This window comes from Plecotus auritus (assembly GCF_963455305.1).
Source record: "Plecotus auritus genome assembly, chromosome: 5".
Classification (NCBI taxonomy): Eukaryota; Metazoa; Chordata; class Mammalia; order Chiroptera; family Vespertilionidae; genus Plecotus; species Plecotus auritus.
This window is the reverse complement of record NC_137776.1, coordinates 68,546,710-68,567,305: the sequence shown is the minus strand read 5'-3', so window position 1 is coordinate 68,567,305 and position 20,596 is coordinate 68,546,710. Positions and strand designations below refer to the sequence as shown.

General features: G+C 38.6%; 1 protein-coding gene across 3 annotated transcripts in view; it reads left to right on the top strand.

Moving 5' to 3' along the window:
- Positions 1-20,596, top strand: part of MBD5 (methyl-CpG binding domain protein 5) — a 172,112-nt gene that overhangs the window by 128,116 nt on the left and 23,400 nt on the right. For 2 of the 3 annotated variants that reach the window (XR_013960654.1, XM_080669308.1), the window contains exons 7-9: positions 10,181-11,206; positions 12,802-13,010; positions 16,490-17,698. Coding sequence is in view for 2 of the 3 variants with exons in the window: in XM_080669308.1 (XP_080525434.1) it covers positions 10,181-11,206; positions 12,802-13,010; positions 16,490-17,698 (2,444 nt within the window). In the remaining variant the exon portion in view is untranslated. The remainder of the gene's footprint in view (positions 1-10,180; positions 11,207-12,801; positions 13,011-16,489; positions 17,699-20,596) is intronic. The other variant, XM_080669309.1, reaches the window with a different exon arrangement.

The window sequence follows — 20,596 nt, the reverse complement described above, 5'->3', positions numbered from 1 at the left end:
CCCTCAGCACCCAGCCACCAGGGCCTCTGCAGGGACTTAGTCCCTCAGCACCCAGCCACCAGGGCCTCTGCAGGGACTTAGTCCCTCAGCACCCAGCCACCAGGGCCTCTGTGGGGGATTTAGTCCCTCAGCACCCAGCCACCAGGGCCTCTGCTGGGGATTTAGTCCCTCAGCACCCAGCCACCAGGGCCTCTGCGGGGACTTAGTCCCTCATTGCCCAGCCACCAGGGCCTCTGCGGGGACTTACTCCCTCATTGCCCAGCCACCAGGGCCTCTGTGGGGACTTAGTCCCTCAGCACCCAGCCACCAGGGCCTCTGCGGGGACTTATTCCCTCATTGCCCAGCCACCAGGGCCTCTGCGGGGACTTATTCCCTCATTGCCCAGCCACCAGGGCCTCTGCAGGGACTTAGTCCCTCATTGCCCAGCCACCAGGGCCTCTGCGGGGACTTACTCCCTCATTGCCCAGCCACCAGGGCCTCTGCGGGGACTTATTCCCTCATTGCCCAGCCACCAGGGCCTCTGGGGGAATTAGTCCCTCATTGCCCAGCCACCAGGGCCTCTGCGGGGACTTAGTCCCTCATTGCCCAGCCACCAGGGCCTCTGTGGGGGATTTAGTCCCTCAGCACCCAGCCACCAGGGCCTCTGCGGGGACTTAGTCCCTCAGCACCCAGCCACCAGGGCCTCTGCGGGGGATTTAGTCCCTCAGCACCCAGCCACCAGGGCCTCTGCGGGGGATTTAGTCCCTCAGCACCCAGCCACCAGGGCCTCTGCGGGGGACTTAGTCCCTCAGCACCCAGCCACCAGGGCCTCTGCGGGGGATTTAGTCCCTCAGCACCCAGCCACCAGGGCCTCTGCGGGGACTTAGTCCCTCATTGCCCAGCCACCAGGGCCTCTGCGGGGACTTACTCCCTCATTGCCCAGCCACCAGGGCCTCTGTGGGGACTTAGTCCCTCAGCACCCAGCCACCAGGGCCTCTGCGGGGACTTATTCCCTCATTGCCCAGCCACCAGGGCCTCTGCGGGGACTTACTCCCTCATTGCCCAGCCACCAGGGCCTCTGCAGGGACTTAGTCCCTCATTGCCCAGCCACCAGGGCCTCTGCGGGGACTTAGTCCCTCATTGCCCAGCCACCAGGGCCTCTGCGGGAACTTACTCCCTCATTGCCCAGCCACCAGGGCCTCTGCGGGGACTTATTCCCTCAGCACCCAGCCACCAGGGCCTCTGGGGGAATTAGTCCCTCAGCACCCAGCCACCAGGGCCTCTGCGGGGACTTACTCCCTCATTGCCCAGCCACCAGGGCCTCTGCGGGGACTTATTCCCTCATTGCCCAGCCACCAGGGCCTCTGCGGGGACTTAGTCCCTCATTGCCCAGCCACCAGGGCCTCTGCGGGGACTTAGTCCCTCATTGCCCAGCCACCAGGGCCTCTGCGGGGATTTAGTCCCTCAGCACCCAGCCACCAGGGCCTCTGCGGGGACTTAGTCCCTCAGGGCCCTGCCACTAGGGCCTCTGTGAGGACTTAGCTCCATCAGCACCCACATTACAACCAACCCATCCTTTCCATGGCCCTGTGTTTTTTTTCCAATTTTCAAAGAAACAAAAAGATTTAGATTACTCTGCTAACTTAACTGAACCTTACTTTATACAATATGATAAGGTCATTAAATACAACTTTTTTACTTTAAATGCTTTTTATGTTCTCTTATTTTTCCCCTAATAAAATCATGAAATCAACTCTTCTGAACACATGAAAATAAATTCTCTGAATGCACAGAGTATGAGTTTGTACCGGAAGAGAAAATAACAAACATTTTTTTGCCTTAACTCTTAAAGATATAAATTGACTATAAGAAGAATACAAATAAACCTACAAATAAATATATACTGAGTTTCAATCAAATGCATTTTGTGCTGAAATAAAACACGTCTTTTCCAGAGTTAATATATATATTAACTCTGGAATATATATATTAATATAACATATATATTAATATATATTTTAACTCTGGAAAAGACATGTTTTATTTCAGCACAAAATGCATTTGATTGAAACTCAGTATAACCATTGATATGGTAGGTATAAGAAAATGAAATAGAGCCACAAAAGAACACTCTTGGTAAAAGACTGCAAAATAATAAGCTTGTGTTTTTATTGTTATTTTTCTATGTATTTACTTATTCTCAGAACGTGCCAGACAGAAAATAAAGGTAAATCGTCATTTCCTTCATGTTACAGGTACAAAAAAGTTATGGGATAAAAATTTTCAAGGGTGATTATACTCTATAAATTAGAGCTCTCAAGATATGGGAAGTTTGTGTAGAAATAATCTTCTAATCTTACATAGACTAATGTAGAGTGAAGAATGCCAGAGGCCTTCCTAAGGTCATGACTGAACATACATTAGTTTCTATTGAAAGTACTTCCACCCAAATTTTTAAATGCCTAGATTTTATCATCATGCACAAGGCTTCTAGGTTAACAGTTGCCCTCTCATTTTTTAAGCAAATACCAAAACTATATTAAATTCTTGATTGTGTAATGATAACCTATGTCCATTCTCTTGGTTAATTTTTTGCAAAATGAGCCATTTCTTCTTTGTTGGAAGATACTGTTACAACAGGCAGTGTCTTGCTGCTTAAGAAGGTTTTCTACTATCAGGGTTACACCACTTGTTTTGCTTACATATCCCAAGCTTAATGTTTCCTTGTGTGCAAAAGGAGCTAAAATGTGTTTTACTTTAGACCTCGAGTCTGTGTAATCAAAGGAGATAACAGAACTCAGAGTGGGGTGAGATGTTCATTAATCCAATTATCTATTCTGTACTTTTCATGAAACTGTCCCAGTGTGTAAATTGGGAGAATTTTATTCCATTGCAGTACACTAAGCTCACTTATAATGCCCCTAGAAATTCTTCAGTCCAAGAGTGATGCCTAAGCTACTATTTACTAAAATCAAGTGGTCTGAAAACAGTGAAGCAGCCTCTGAAAATCCCAAATTATAAGCAGTGATGTTTACTAAAATTTGACTCATTAAAAATAACAATCAAAAATGTTCCCATGATGTCATCAAAATAGATATCATTTAGTAACATGGCTAAGTGGTACTAGATAAATCAAATCATTAAGTTCTTATCTTCCAGGAACTTATATCAGACAACTTCAATGCCAACCAAGCAAAGAGGAGAGTAAACATCTTTTCTAAGAATTATACTTCTTGCAAATGCAAAGTGACAGCTCACCTTTTCACAGACTAAAAATGGAATTAGATGACAGAATTCTGATGGAGTAGCTGAAATACTTCTGGGGTGGAGCTAGTCCAGGGAAGTTTGGAAGTCTATCCAAGACCCACAGGTACAGGTCTAAGAGAGTATTTATCAGACACCCTGAGCGGGCTCCGGCGCTGCCCGCGCCACAGGGACACCTCTGGCACTGTAGTCTGATAGATGTGCTTCCTGGAGCACTGCTCCATAGAGCATCCCCACAGAGTTGAGCATCTCTGAGGCCTGATCTGAATACAGTGTTTGTCAAACTTTTGTTTTTTACTTCTTCTCATGGTAAAAAACTAATTTGCCTTACAATCCACCGGAGATATATCTTTAATGTATAACAAATAAAATTTTCCTGGAAAAAAACACACTTATTACATGTGATGCACTCTGATATATTCTTTTTTATCCTATTTTGTTGTATTTCTTTTCTTTTAAAAATCATGATTCACTGAAATGATCACCCACTAACAGAACTTGACCCAGCACTCAGATGTTAACAGAAGCAGTTTCTACAAAATAATACCCTAGTTATGCATTGTGCTCTTTTCTACTTATTTATGGTTGGGGCATACTAAATTGATTTTGCAGCCCCAAATTGGCCTACACACTCTCTCAGACTATTCATGGGGTAATAAACTCAGCAAATATTTATTGAGCACCTAGTATGTGCTAAACACTTTTAGCACGACACATAACATAGTATACAATGAAAGGGTACAAATTAACTGTATTAATCTAGAAACACCTCATTAAAATAAGGAAATAAAACTTCCAATTGGAATATTGATGACGCATTTTGAATGTTACTCTAGCATATTCATACACTAGAAATCCTACCAAGCAAGAGACTGACATTCCTTCCCCCTTTTCTAAGTGCTTTTGTTTTGGGGTCCACCCCTCCCTTCTTTGTGGAGAACAAATAGACACTAAATGGTTCTAACTTATGATGGTTCAACTTAAGATTTTTTGACTTTGCAATGATGCAAAAGCAACACGCGTTCAGTAAAAAGTGTACTTTGAATTTTGATCTTTTCCTGGGCTAGCAATATGCAGTATGGTGCTCTCTCTGTGATATGGAGCAGCTAGCAGCAGGGAGCCCCGGCTTTCAGGAGTCCACAAGGGTAAACAACCAGAACTCTACAGTGTACTGTGTTGCCAGTATTTACTTGATACTGCATTCAATAAGTTATATGAGGTATTCAACACTATTGTAAAATGGGCTTTATGTGAGATAATTTTGCCCAACTATGAGCTAATGTAAGTGTTCTGAGCACATTTCGGTAAGCTAGGCTAGGCAGTGATATTCAGTAGGTTGTGTATTAAATGCATTTTGATCTATGATATTTTCAACTTCCCATGGGCTTATTGGTATGTACTAGTAACCTCATTGTAAGTCAAGGAACATCTGTAGTCCCTAGGACTTCCTACCTACTTCTGCTAAAGGAATGCTAGGAATTTACATCACAAACCACAAGCATAGAGTGATACATTTTTGTAAATACTTATTACCGTGACATTACTAAGGCTTGGGAAAATAATGTCTTGTTGGAAGATAGAGACTTCTCATAGAGTTATTGTTAAATCAATCCTTTAAATATAGAGGAGAAAATTGTACTATTTCCATTGTATGGAAAGATGGATTATATTTATTGACTCACTAGGGCATGATATTTTCTCTCGTCTCTAGAAGCATTCATTTTTACTAGGGATTGCCATTAAAGGTATGTAGTTGAAGTACATTTGCCAAATGATAAAGGTTAAATGGTGAAGGAGTTTCTTCTGTATGACTCATTTCTTGAATTTTATGAACAAAAATCAACATGTGCGCATATCAATTTAGAAAGCGCTTTCTAACATGAAATACTATTTATTCAAAATTGGAGATTAAAATGGTATAATGAAAATTTAAAAACAACTTAGTGGTCTATTTGGTGTGAGCTTAATTAATGCTCTATTCTGTACACATACAAAGACATGTACAATAGTAATACTTAACACATTGCAGACGGATCACGAGAATTCTCACTTCAGATTACACAGTGTTTTAAAAATATATTAGCTTGTAAGAACGTGTAATAAATAACTTCAAAATGCAATGGGTATTTAATTTTAAAGCGTGCCTTTAACATTTATGTAAAACGTTTTTTGTACTCGTTCAGTAGAAACTTCTCTGGCCACTGGGTAAAGCTAGCAATAAAACTACTGGTCCGCAATGTGTTAAGTTTCAGCCTTTAAAAAATTTAGCATAATATGAACAATGACTTTTCTCAAAGAATATTGGTGACACAGAATATAAATCTAAAGAAGTAGACAGTACCTTTGTTTTGAAAAGCATTTTTAATGAGGCAAATAAAACTCAAGAATGAAAATTAGTAATAGTAGGAAAATAACCTTAAAAATTTCTTCGAAAAATTTTGCTAATGCTATTTCTGTATACACACAGAGATAAACTGTATGTGTGTGCAAAGCGTACTGTTTATATTTGGAAACCAACCCAACTGGGCAAGTCCTTTTCTCATTGTGCTAGACTCTCACCCTTTGGGGATCAAGGCACATGACCTCACACCAGGAAGGTTTATTTGGGTAGCTTTATATGTCTTCTCTCTTCTTCAAAAGCAGCAAAGACAAAGAGAAAAACTATGCCAGTTCATGGTACTGCTGGCTGGTATGAAATAATCACTTTTTCCAATTAAAGGACTTCTCCAACTTATTTTTTCCAGGCTCCCAGCTGCCTTTTGATTATTTAACTGCTAAATGGTTAATTAATAGTTTGCTTTTTCAAAAACTCTCTAACTGTTCATTTCATTAGATTAAGCATGAAACATCTTGGCTGCAAACTAAGTAAAGGTGGACAGCCAGGCAGACAGGAAAGAAGGCAGGAAGAGGAAAGAAAAGAGTAAAAAGAAAAGAAAGAGACAAGGAAAGGGAAAAGGGGAAGAAGAAAAACATTGTTTTCCCAAATGCTTCAACAGACAAGGATTTTATGCAGAACTGTGATGTAGGTTCACCAGAGAGTGCCTATTCAAGATTACCTAAGTGGTTCAGAAATAAGCAACCTCCAATTTATCTCCAGCTATAAAAATCCAGGGTCCACTGAATGACCCCAAGCACTAATGAGTGACCTTAGCAACTGAGGACTTTGTGAGGACTCTTCCTCTCTAAGGAGATTTTAACTCCCTAGACCACCTGGAGCCTTCTAAAGTAACTGGGCATCTTCCAGCCATCTCCTTTCCAACATCTCATCTCCTGGCATCGGGAGAGTCAGGTTATTACTTTCTCCACGAGGGGTGGTATTCTCTCCCTTTCTCCACATACACACATCCACACACACGCACCATCAAATGCAAGTGATCTGATTTCTAGAAAATTAGTGCAACTTTTCTGAACTTCTTAAGAGATTAATTCAAGCAAGAAACATTTTCTGAATGCCAACCATGTGTGAGACTGTGTTACGTCTTGGAATGCAGAAGAAAATAAGAAGTGGTCCTTGCCTTTAATGGTTTAGAAAGATTATTTCAAATTTCATTACCTCTTGTGTAAGGCACATGTTTAACTATGGGTGGCAGGGCCAGTGTGTCTGGGAAAGCAGCATATAATATTTTCAGTCATATTTATTTGCTCAAAGATATATAAGAATCCATTACCCTCCATGCATTTTATTACCTCCTTGTCTTGTGTTTTAATTACTTTGCTTTTACTTAGAAGCCCTTTCTCTCCTTTTCCACTCTCAAATCCCAGATCAAATATTACCACTTGCTTAGTTTTCCCTGACACCTTCAGTTTTACAATTGCCTTCCTGTTATATACCTATTATAGCTCTTAGCTATTACAGTTACACTGGCTATATGAAAAGAACATTAGTTCCTGGTTCATAATAAGCTCTCAACAATGTGTCTTTGAAAGAAGAAAAAGAGAGACAGGTTTGTGTGCTCAAGACTGCTGAACCGAGTTCCTGCAGGAAAGGGCAGGGTGTTTTGTGATTTTTATGTCTGGTTTTTGTTTCTGTATAATCATTTCTATCCTTTTGTTCAGAAGAGGATACCTGTTTGTTGCACTGATTGGCTGAAAATTGGAGAAAGTAAAAAAATGGCCTTTGATCCACATATTACTCTTGAGAAGGTTGTTCTCTTCACCATCATCTTGTTTCTAATGTGAAAATACACCCAAAGTAACTACATTACTTTATTGTCATTCTTCAATAATATTTAGATGGAGACTTTTAGAATAATGTCCCCAAAGGGCTACTTCCTTCAGTCTTAAATATAAATGTTTCTCTTGGAAAACAAAGATTAAAAAGAATAACCTCTATGGAAATCCTTCTTCTACAAAGCCTTGTCACTTACATGCTGGAATATTTTGAAAATGTGCTCTGAATGGTGATCTGTGCATTTAACTAAGTCATTATTATTTAGCAAATAGGGGAGAAGACCTCAGATAGTGTTTACCCATAAATAAGAGTTTTTATTCACTTGTTTAAAAAGATGGTTTCCAGATGCAAATAAAGCACAGTACCTATTTACGAAAATAGCAGCAAGATTTAAGAGGCAATGAAATGTTTAAGATGTTGATTGTTTTATTACAAATCTGAATTAATATTTAAAGAATTGTATGCCATATGCCTATGTCAGCATTTGATATGCTCTGACCCCACTCTTTGTGAACATACTCATTATTTTATGATAATATTTTATAAATATTTATATATTTTTAAACAGTGGGCATTTTAAAATCTTATTTTTTAAATGAAACACTGAGAGCTTTTCAAAAATAAAAGCAGACACGACAGCTGGGAAAAATTACAAAGTCGTGCTATAGGGACATTCTGTAAGGAATGTTGGATATGCTGATGTGTTGGATTACTAACTGCTATTGCCACATCACCACTACTAACTACATATACTAATGCCAGTAGTAATGATGACGATAACTCCTTTTATTTTGTATAGATTTTTACATATCACAAGCCTTTCATGTCCCTATTTTTGATTCTCATGACAATCATGCCAATGATGGAATTTTTCCTAAGGACAAATTCAAAGGTAGGAAAGTATCATATGCAATAAGATGTTCATCCCTGTGTTACACATAATAATGAAAAAATCAGAATGCCAAAATGTATCAGAATGTTTTACATGAGATGGTCAATCCATATGCTACATGGTTTAAAATATTAATACAAAGTCTATATATCATAAAGGAAAAAATCTTGTGTTATTTTGTTAGGAGAAAACAGGAAGACGATAAAATCATATTTGTATTATTATTATAACTATGGAAACATTTTTATGTGTTTGGACGAGGCCTCCATGGTTACTTGGTCAAATGTAAAATGTCTTATGATGGCATAGTACAGCAGTAAAATTTTTGAGTTATTTTAGGTTTTCAATGACAGTGGTATTGTTTATTATACTATATACATGTTTATGTTTTAATAGGAAATTAAATGCATATGCTTGTAATAATAAATTTTGCCAAATGCATGTATCACATAAAACAATGCATCTCTTTAGGGGAAAACCTTTTATGAAAAAATGATTACAGGTTGCTTTTCAACAGATGTGATTCTCACTCTCTTCACCCCACCCCATGTGCATCGAGACCTCCAGGGGTGATTTGAAAAAATGCTACTGCTCAGGCTGGGTGTGCCCCAGAGATGGGTTTTCAACTGGTCTGGAATAGGGCCCAAGGCATTGCTTTTTTTTCTTTTCTTTTCTTTTCAAGTTATCCAGGTAATTCTATTGTGCAGCTTGGATTGAAAACAATTAAGCAACCAAATTTGATATTTTTAAATATTAAATTTCCTGAATTGTCATCTCTTGCATAAGACTTTCAAGATTAGAAATCCTATTTGGGTGAAGACTTGTCTAACTTAAGGAATAATGAGTGCAAAGTACCTTTATGCTATCAGAGTAGCAAAGATTTAAAAATAATAAAACTTAATGTTGGTAAGAATGAGCACTATCATGCACTGTTTATAGAAATGGAAATTGAATGTATATTGATCAACTTTGCTGGAGGGCAGTTTGACAGGAAGTATTCAAAGCTTTAAATATATGTAAACTCTTCTGTTCCTGGAATTCCACTTTTAAGACTTTATCTTTAGAAAGTAATTTAGTATATTGACAAAGATGAGTTAATGCTTTTAGTGCTGCTTACCATGTAAAAGATTGTAAACAATCAAAATATCACAACTGTATGTTGATTAAATTAAGGTATATCCATACATGATATTAGTAAAATAATTCTGTAATTAAAAGAGTTAACATGGAAAGATAGTTACAATATATTGATAAATGAAAAAAATTATAAGACATTATGATTCCATTTTTGTTAAAATATGTAACACATGTATACATACATGTGTGTGTGTGTGTGTGTGTGTGTGTGTGTGTGTGTGTGTATACATATATACAAATACAGGTGGGTAAAGTCCAGAAAACTATACATTAAAATATTAAAATAGTTATAAGTACTTTTATTTTCTGTTTTATATGCTCATGCATATTCTACTTTGTTTTTTTACTAAAAGCAAGTACTAGTATTACAAATAAACAAAAACTTTTTTAAAAGGAAAAATATTTTTTTTAAATGAAGGCTTGTTGCTTTTATCTAACCCAAATGAATGAACTACTACAGAAATTCCTCCATCTTCACTCTGTCCAGCTGTGAAAAACAAGCTATTTCTTAGTAACCTAAACTTCTCCAATAAATTTATTTTTCAAAGTAGGTTAGGAAACTTGTGTCATTAACAGGTGGGATATCATCTCTGATCACAATTTCTCTGATTAAAATAAGTAAAGGTGACGGGTAATGAATTAGTTGAAATGGATCTCAATGTATTGTCATGGGGTTGTCTTCCTTCACATCCACAATTAACGCGTGGTGTGTTTGTTTTGTGTTGTTTTCATTTTAGGCGGTTCAGGACCCTCATCCTCCATTGCCATCGCTGGCACCAGCCACCCTGCCATCACAAAGACAACATCTGTTCTCCAGGACGGCGTCATAGTCACCACCGCAGCCGGAAACCCACTGCAGAGTCAGCTGCCCATCGCGAGTGACTTTCCTTTTGTTGGCCAGGAGCACGCACTTCATTTTCCATCCAACAGCACTTCAAACAACCATCTTCCACACCCCTTGAACCCCAGCCTCCTCAGTTCTCTACCTATCTCTTTGCCAGTGAATCAACAGCATCTCCTAAACCAGAATCTATTAAATATCCTCCAGCCTTCAGCGGGAGAAGGCAAGTCTGAGATCAACCTCCACCCTTTAGGTTTTCTCAACCCGAATGTAAACGCTGCTTTAGCTTTTCTCTCCAATGACATGGATGGGCAGGGATTGCAGCCTGTCCACTTTCAGCTCTTAGCGGCCCTGCTTCAGAACCAAGCCCACGCAGCTGCCATGCTTCCCCTGCCATCTTTCAATCTGACCATCTCAGATCTTTTTCAACAGCAAAATACCCCTTTACCCTCATTAACACAGATGACAGCCCCACCAGACCACTTGCCAAGCAATCAGTCAGAGAGCGGCCGAGCTGAGACCCTTTTAACCAGCCCCCTGGGGAACCCTTTACCCAGCTTTGCAGGCAGTGACACTACTTCTAACCCCCTGTTCCTCCCAGCTGTCACTGGGGCCTCAGGATTAATGGCCTTGAATCCCCAGCTGTTGGGAGGTGTCCTGAACTCGGCATCGGCCAACACCGCTAATCATCCAGAGGTTTCCATAGCAACTTCCTCCCAGGCAACCACTACCACAACCACTACATCATCAGCAGTGGCAGCACTGACTGTCTCAACACTTGGTGGGACAGCAGTGGTGTCAATGGCAGAAACATTGCTGAATATATCTAATAGTGCTGGGAACACACCTGGTCCAGCTAAACTCAACAGTAACTCTGTGGTGCCACAGCTACTTAACCCTCTACTGGGGACAGGTCTGCTTGGTAAGTTAAAATTTTTCACAAATTTTTACAAAAGAAACGTTTTTCTAATTCTAATTTCTCATTTTTAAAGACTCCATTTTGTCACACTATTTTTAAAAATGTTTTTGTTCTGTCACAGCTTGCTTAAGGAACTAAATATAATAACACCCACACACCACCATAGTTATACAAACATGAAAATGACTTTTTTCTTCTCCCCTATCCTAGCAATACTAAATGTCATTTTAATCTGCTTTCTCTTATCTTCTAATTCTGATGCCACCTAACGCTAACCTATCCATCATCCTCTTAAGCCAAGTAGAGTCTTATTTTTCAAATAATAAGGTACAGGTACATCTTAAAAATAACTTTTATTTGAATTTTAGTTGGTGTGGCATCACAGGGTTAGTATGAGCAGCTGCACCGTGGATGGAAAGAGTCTCAGGAAGTGTTTTTCCAGGTGATCCCTCAATAAACAGGATTAAATACTTATCCAGCAAAGAAAGAAACAAGGCATAAAAACATTCAAAGTTAAAATGTGTCCAAGTTCAAGGAAACAGCCCCAATAGCTATTGCTAGATTTCCTCAGACAGTATTATTCTTTAAAATTTTTGTGGCTTAAAAACAAAATTCTTCATGTAAATTATAATGTCACAAAAATGTTAGCTAATAATGTCAAGTATATTCAACTGATTGATGCAGGTGACTATAATATAAAGTACAAAGATGGTTTCCATAAAGTCTGGAAGCATCAGCAAATATACTTGATATTGTCAAGGGCATGTTCAATGTATGCAAAAAAAAATATATGTTTCCAGTTCTATGGACACCTTTATAATATAGTTTAATTAGTTCTATTTGTCATTGAAATCAATGCAGTTAAGTAATCTAAAAAAGCATACTAGATTTATATATTTCAAGTTACAGAACAATTCCTGACATCATCTTCAAAATAACTTCAGTGTAATTTCAAAACAAGTCTATTTTGAATTTTGAATATAAATTTATTTATTAGCTAATCCTATCTGATTATATAATATTTACTTTTTAATGATTATGACAATGATTTCTTTTTGTATTGTTCACTTTCTTTACAATTTTAATTTTAGGTGACCAACCATTCACTTAAAAACAAAATACATATTTCCATACCAAATCCAATTTCATTTGGTGGTAATTGGTGATGATTGTGACTTGAGAACTAAACTTTGTAAATAAGGCCTGATCAGATCCACTTATTTTAATCATCTGATCAAATTCTTATGATTGCTAAAACAGGTTAGGACTAATTTCTACCTTTAATTGTAGGTACTTTAATAAAAATAGTTTCAAGGAATTTTTAACACTGAAGCTCAATGTAAGGACTGGCTAATGGATAGAGAAAGACTCATCTCTCATGACATAAAACCAAAAAACTAATTATGAAAAATAAAATTAAATAGCAAAATACTCTTTCCTTACCACTTAGTAAGACTTTGAGGAGAAAAAGACAAAAAAAAATTTTATCATGTAAGTCTAGTTTTTAGTTTTTGTTTCAGAAATCGTTGGGTACAAAGACAGGCATAGGATTGCCAAAGAATCACATTGACTTACATTTTATGTTTTCCAAACTATAGGTGACATGTCCTCAATAAACAATACTTTGAGTAATCATCAACTGACTCATCTACAGTCGCTGTTAAACAACAATCAGATGTTTCCTCCAAATCAGCAGCAGCAGCAGATTCTTCAGGGGTACCCGAGCCTCCAGGCATTCCAAGGACAGCCCACAATTCCCTGCCCAGCTAACAATAACCCCATGGCTTGTCTGTTTCAGAACTTTCAGGTACTCTCCTTCCCTGGGTTACTTTAGTAGAAACCAATGTCTACGTTTTTTTAAACACTTAATTTGGGCAAAGAGACAAAAGAAGGAAGTTACTAGTATATGCCCTTCCACCTCTACTTACTGTCATTTCTCTATAATGAATATTGTTAAACATTCTAGTCTTTTGTGTGAAGGTTATTTTATTTTGTCTGAAGCATCTCAGTGGTCATTTTAGAGCTATTAGTAAAAACTGATCTTGGTACCCTCTTACACCCTTTTGAGGGTTTAATCCCATTGCTCTCATGATTAAAATCCATATCCTTAACATGCCTGCCTTGCCTGCCTCACTCTCAGCCCCAGCTCTCACTACTCTCTCCCTGGCTTCAGCCACTTGGTCTTCTTAGTTGGATAAACTGAATAACTTCCTGATGGATTTAGGAGCTAGATGGAAAGAGTAACACTAAATAAGTATAAGACAAAAACATAGGATGTTTTTATAATTTGGGGGTAGGAAAGGCTCTTTCAGAAGACACAAAACAAAATAGTAAAAAGAAAGTAATAAAATTGAATACATAAACCTTTAAAATCTGTATGATGAAGTGTATTCTAAACAAAGTGAAAGACAAGTGATAACTTGGAAGAAAATATTGCATAACTATAGCAAATATCTGATATCTGTAATATAAAAAGAGCTCCTACATATTAGAAAAATAAAGATAATAGATTAGAAAAATGAGCAATAGATATGAAGTCAATTCACAGAAAATAAAAGATAAATTATTAATAAACATGAAAAGAATAATCAGTTATATAAATTACAACACTAATATGTCCATCAAATTGATGATAACTTGCTGACAGTGGTGTGGGATAATGATATATTGTTATATATCAGATGTATTGTTGGTCTGATTAGATGCTGATACAGTCCTTTTGGAGAGTAACTTTGGTTTATTAAGTTTTTAAATACACATGACCTTTGACCCAGAAATTTAACTTCTATGTGTCTATGTTAAAGAAGTCTTTGATGTGAAAAAAAGGGCACAATTCAGAATGTTCATTACAACTACTTAAACATCCATCAGTAGGGACATGGTTAAATATGGTATGGTAGATCCATCTATATAGTAGTTTAAAAAAGTAGCTAGACTTGCCCGGCTGGTGTGGCTCAGTGGTTGAGCAGTGACCTATGAACCAGAAAGTCATGGTTCAATTCCTAGTCACGGTTCGATTCCTGCTTAGGTTGCAGGCTCAGTCCCCAGTGTGGAGCATGCAGGAGGTAGCCAATCAATGATTCTCTCTCATCATTGATCTTTCTATCTCTCTCTCTCCCTCTCTCTCCCTCTTTGAAATCAATAAAAATATATTTTTAAAAATTAGCTAGACTTATATAATCTGATATGTTAAGGTCCACAAGATTGCAAGACTCCAATACTATAGTATTGCAGAAGAAAAGTAAAATACAATACCATTTATATGAAAGGTGGAAAGAAGGAAAGGAGGGGGGAAAGAAGGAAGAAAGATTAGATATCCACCTACATACTTGAATGTATTAAAAATAGGTGTCTGCAAGGATGCTCTCCAGCACTTATTACTAGTACTTCTAAGAAAGGAAATTGGATTGCAGTAGGATGGCAAAGTACAGATTTAGGTGGGACATAATGATAAAGAAAACTTTTGCCGTTTTGGACAATGTGAAAATATTCATTTACATTTTATGTAATAAAATAATTTAGGAAGAGAAAGTGTTCAACCATGTCACTGAGAAAACAAGCAGATGAAGCTTGCAGAGAAGCCATTAGATTTAGCAGTGAGAGCATCACCAATGACTTGATGGAATGCAGTTTGGGTGGGGTAGTGGGAGCATGAGCCAGATTGCAATGGATGAAAGGATGAAAACGGTTAGGAATTAAAGAGTGTAGGTGAAAAACTTTAAAAAACTGAGCGATAAAGAGCATACGAAAAACAGGGTAGTGCCCCAAGGCAGGCATAGGTTGATTGCAAACTTTGTAATATGGAAGCCATGCACATAGTTGTATGCTAAAGGAAAGAAACCAAAAAGGGCGGGGCGAGGGGGGAAGTAGAAGAGGATAGATAAAGGGGAGATAAATGACTTGGAGTGGTGAACACACAATACAATATACAGATGATGTATTTTAGAATTATATATATGAAATATAAATAATTTTATTAACCAATAAATTTAATTTTTTTAATGTGGAAGAGATGGAACATAAAGAGGATAAGGGATAATATGTAAGACAAGATCCCTGAGGAGGGAGTAGGATCCAAAGCACAAATGGAGAACTTGCTTTCAGAGAGCAGAAGGGGCCCCTCTGACCCTGGGAAGCAGGACAGGATTTGGGACACAAAGTTGCACAGAAGTATGTGCCGCCAGAAGCCAGGGAGGAGCAGAGTATAAGAATTGTGAGAATTCTTAACCTATGAACTCCATTTTCTGTGTTAAGTAAGGCCATCTACTGAGAATGATGCCAGAGATGGTACAGCAGCCAGCTTGTGGAAGTGGGTGAAGATTTGAATAGTGGTGAAGCATCACAGACTCAGCACCCTCGCTGTAGATATAGATGAGGCTGGCAGTTAAATTGATTCAGGACTGGGATTTTATCTGGTAGGTGTAGACCAGAGGAAAGTGGCAAGAGAGTCATTGATGTGCTGGTGCTCCCAGGTTCTGGTTTAGTGGGGAAGGATGGGAAGACAGGAAGGGAGTGATCAGGGGTGTGGGGGTCACATCCCAAGTATCAAAGATCTGGAGCAGCAATTCTTAGATGGGGTTGGTGAAGTTAGAGTAACCTCAGAGACTTTTTCCAAACTGCACCCATCCTTCTTGTCCTGAGCATTAATATTCTTCCCTGGTGGCATTCCCTCCCTTCACGTCTTCCCAACTGAGAACCACTTCTATAAGGAGCCATTGTCACTGGTGACAGCACAGGGGTGTCACTCAGCTGATGCCTGGTAAGGTTGAAAATTAGACTTTAAAATTTTAGTGGTATATTAGAAATATCTTGTTTTTAAGAAAGGAGTATGTGTTCTCTTGTTTTATCTTACATCGTATTTTCACTTACTTCAGTAGAAATCATTTTCAAAATCTGGTTCCCTTTGTAATTTGAGCAGTGTTGGTGACTGGCTTGCTTCTCTTTTTGAATCCCAAGATGCAAAAGCTATAATGATACTAAATACTTGAAGTCATCACCTGAAAACATATTTTGTCCAATAGCCTCAACTTTAATTTTTCTAGAGGATGTTTAGTAATAATGATTAAAAATAAATCTGTTGAATGATTTTAACCAAAGAAATAGTACCCAAATATAATCAAGACATAAGCTTTTCTATACAGAGTAACTTTTTATTTCATTTTTGAGTCATTTTTCTTCCCCATTGTATTTGTTTGTCTTCTGGTAGATCTTAAAATTATGTCTTTCTCTTTGAGGTCTTTAAATTTATTTTTCTCTCTCTCACTGCTTCCTGTCTATTTCTTTAAGGTGAGAATGCAGGAAGATGCAGCTCTCCTAAACAAAAGAATAAGCACTCAGCCGGGGCTCACAGCACTTCCTGAGAATCCGAACACTACACTTCCACCTTTCCAAGATACAGCTTGTGAGCTGCAACCGAGGATTGACCCATCTCTTGGTCAGCAGGTGAAGGACGGCCTTGTTGTGGGTGGCCAAGGTGATGCTTCCGTAGATGCCATTTACAAGGCAGTTGTTGATGCTGCCAGCAAAGGAATGCAGGTTGTCATCACCACAGCAGTCAACAGTACAACTCAGATCAGCCCCATTCCAGCTCTGAGTGCCATGAGTGCCTTCACTGCTTCGATTGGTGACCCATTAAGTCTCCCCAGTGCTGTCAGTGCAGTCATTCATGGACGGAACATGGGCAGTGTCGATCACGATGGTAGGCTGAGGAATGCAAGAGGGCCTCGGCTGCCCAGAAATCCGGACCATGGGAAAAACTCACACGAAGGAGACGGGTTTGAATATTTCAAGTCAGCAAGTTGCCACGCATCTAAAAAACAGTGGGATGGGGAGCAGAGCCCTGGAGGGGAGCGAAACAGGTGGAAGTGTGAGGAATTTTTAGATCATCCAGGCCATATTCACAGTAGTCCTTGTCACGAAAGGCCCAACAATGTCTCTACACTGCCATTTCTGCCTGGGGAACAGCACCCAATACTGTTACCACCAAGAAACTGTCAGGGGGATAAAATTCTGGAGGAAAATTTCAGGTATAATAACTACAAAAGAACTATGATGAGTTTTAAGGAGAGACTAGAGAACACTGTGGAAAGATGTGCACACATCAATGGGAACAGACCTCGGCAGAGTCGTGGCTTTGGAGAGCTGCTGAGCACCACAAAGCAAGACCTGGTCCTAGGGGAGCAGTCTCCAAGCTCCTCAAATAGTTTGGAAAGTTCTCTGGTCAAAGACTACATCCATTACAATGGAGACTTTAATGCCAAAAGCATTAATGGGTGTGTGCCTAGCCCTTCGGACGCTAAAAGCATTAGTAGTGAAGATGACCTACGGAATCCAGACTCCCCCCCTTCAAACGAACTGATACATTATAGGCCAAGGACGTTCAATGTTGGCGACTTGGTCTGGGGCCAAATCAAAGGACTGACTTCCTGGCCTGGAAAATTAGTAAGAGAAGACGACGTTCACAATTTATGTCAACAAAGCCCTGAGGAAGGGAAGGTATACCAATCTTTATCCATTGTCAAATACTAACCTTTATTCAGATATCAATTATTATTTGTTTTTATCATCACTTTGGATTCTTTGGATTTGAAATTAGGATTCTTCATGACTCATTAAGGTTTCACAAACTTCTGGAGCATAAAGTGAAGAGGGGAAGGTTAGAGGCACCAAAATGTCCTATCGCCAAGGGGTGAGTTGTAAAGCATCTGTAGATTCCACCAAGGCTCAGAGTGGTTCTAACCCGGGCACCAGATGGCCAGAATTTAACTCTGCCTTTCTTGCCTGCATTTGTCTAATTCTTCATCCCATATGCAGAGGATGAAGGCAAGTGGCAGTGAGTGGGGAAAAGTCTGGTAGCCACTGGAGTCCAGGAGTGTGGCAGAGGGAAGTCCTTCCAGGCAACAGGAAGTGCCAGGGGTCAGCATGCCCTCCGTGTGCTTACATGTGACCCTTGGAGCCTGGGAGAGGGTAAAATCAGGGTGGATTGCAGCCATTTCTGGAAGCAGCAGGTAATATCTGAAGTCAGAATGGTGTCTCCTTTCAGGAAAAGTCCTGGGCCTCTATAGCATATGGAAATGTTTAGCCCCAGGTCTGGTTCTACTTAACACAATCTGATCATATAAATTAAAGGAAAACTTCTCCGTGAAACTACCATTCAATTTAGAAGAAATTAGGAGGGGTCTTCTGGGCTTCCCCGACCCCCACCCCACAGTTGGTGGAAGTGACTCAGTAGGCAAGAAATAGGAAAAAATGTATAAAATAGATAGAAAAATCTACATCTGACCAGGAGGAGATAATAATGTATGTTTCTCACATATAGTGAAGAAACATAATTTTTCATCTCCTTGGGAAGTAAAAATTACTCTTCCAGATATAAGTATTATTCTGTTAAAGAGTGTATTGTATAAAGCTTTGTCAACTCTGCGCAAACCTCCACTGGCACTTAGGTTTAATGGCAGGAAACCAAAGGCATTTTTGCCAGCACAATAAAAGGATTGTCTTTCTGCAAATGACCGGGAGGTCCTTAAACCCGTTAGTTATATGCCTAATATATACTTGTCAGGATACACTCTGGCCATAATGTTTCTATGTTTGATAAGAAAATGAATTACATACTCCTAGTCACAAAACATTTTACTCTCTAATCTCTCCGAGACCAGACAAACAATCATTAAGTTGATAAACCTAAGTATTTTTGACAGTTTATTCCAAAATAATTAGAAACAGCAAAATTGGGCTCTTATGATATAAATGGAACTGCTGCAAATACAAGATGTAGACATTGAACAGTTTTAAAATGTCTGTGCACATGAAACCAAGTCTTTTTTAATGTGCTATTTTACAAAAGCTTAACTAAAGGAAAGATGATGGCCTCCCTTTCCTGGAAACCTTCTTCCTGTCCTGAACGCCTTGTCTAAATATCTTCCATGTCCCCTGGAGAATAAAGGCATGTACTTTTAACACATTTCCCAGTAAACAATGCTCCTGATCTTCCGATTAGTCAGTGTCAGCAAACTCCTAAGATTGAGTTCCTCATTGATATTCGGGGAGATAGACTAAAAAAAAAAAAAAAAAAAAAGTCGTTATCTAAGAGTCCAAGAAACATTTATTTTCCTTCATTTAAGTAAGCAACTGGTTTTCATTCACTATAAAATAATTTCAAAAATCCAGATTCTTCATTCTTATTGTAAGCAATAGGAAAATTCTTAATAGGGAGAATAAAATTGTTTCTGTAAATGCAAATATGCCCCTTTCCACGGGCTGACATTGTAACTTCACATTCTGAAAACATTGATATCAAGATACACTACAAATATTTTTAGTAATTCAGAAAAATAATTTAAAGTAGACGTTTAGAGGTAAAAAAACGAAAAGTATGTAATGAAATATTAATAGCACATGAAATATTTAGCTATCATTAAAACGCAAGGTATCACAGCCTTAAATGCTCTAGGGCACTTAATATTCTTAAAACCTTGAGTCTTTTCAGGGCCTTTGTCACTTTTTCACATAAAGAAAAACAAAGTACTACTTCACAAAGAACCTTTTTTCTCCTATAGTTCACAAAACAAAGGAAGGGCTTCCTCATACTTTATTTAATGATGCCCAGCTAGCCAAACAGTGTTCCCAATTTCTAACACCAGAAAGGCACAATTTCAAACCCAGGTCTGTCTGACTTCAAGCCCAATGACCTTGGCCTGCTGCCTTCGAGACCCTGGTGCATCCAGAAAAGATTAAACTATGTTTAATATCTGTGTGAGACAAAGCACAATCTATTCTAAAAGATTCCCATTAAAACATTTTTTAAATTTGTACTCTTATTCAAGTGAACAAAGTATGAATGTTGTTTACATAAAGCCCCTTAGTCCTCGGTGGATAGAGTCTTGTACATTAATATCCAGACTTCTGCTTTTAAAAAAGGGAAGCGGTGCATTAGGGCTCCCTCCATATACTGTGGCAATACCTGACATGTTAATAATGTTGAAAGAGAGAGACAGAGGCTGACTCCATAGACAATTGGTTTATTATACTAGTAGTAAGATCTTATTAATTCGACCTCACTAACGCAGAAGGGACCTTTTTTCCTAGTGTTTATCTTTGTAGTATCTCGGAGAAAAGCGTTTGCTAGACAACTTTCTTACACATTATCCTTTTAAACCTTTTTAGCCTCTCAGTTTTTCATACTATTTCTATGTCTAACAAAGTAAATTAATCCAAGATCCTGTCAGATCCCACCAGATAAAATCTATGTTAATTCAAGTTTTAGAATAGATTTATTATCTTATCTCCCCACCACCCCCCGAATCCCACAAACCTATCATTTATTTATTTTCTGTTGCAGTCTTCATTCTGAACAGGACACTTCGGATTCTTTTTGGAAGTAGGCAAAGTAGA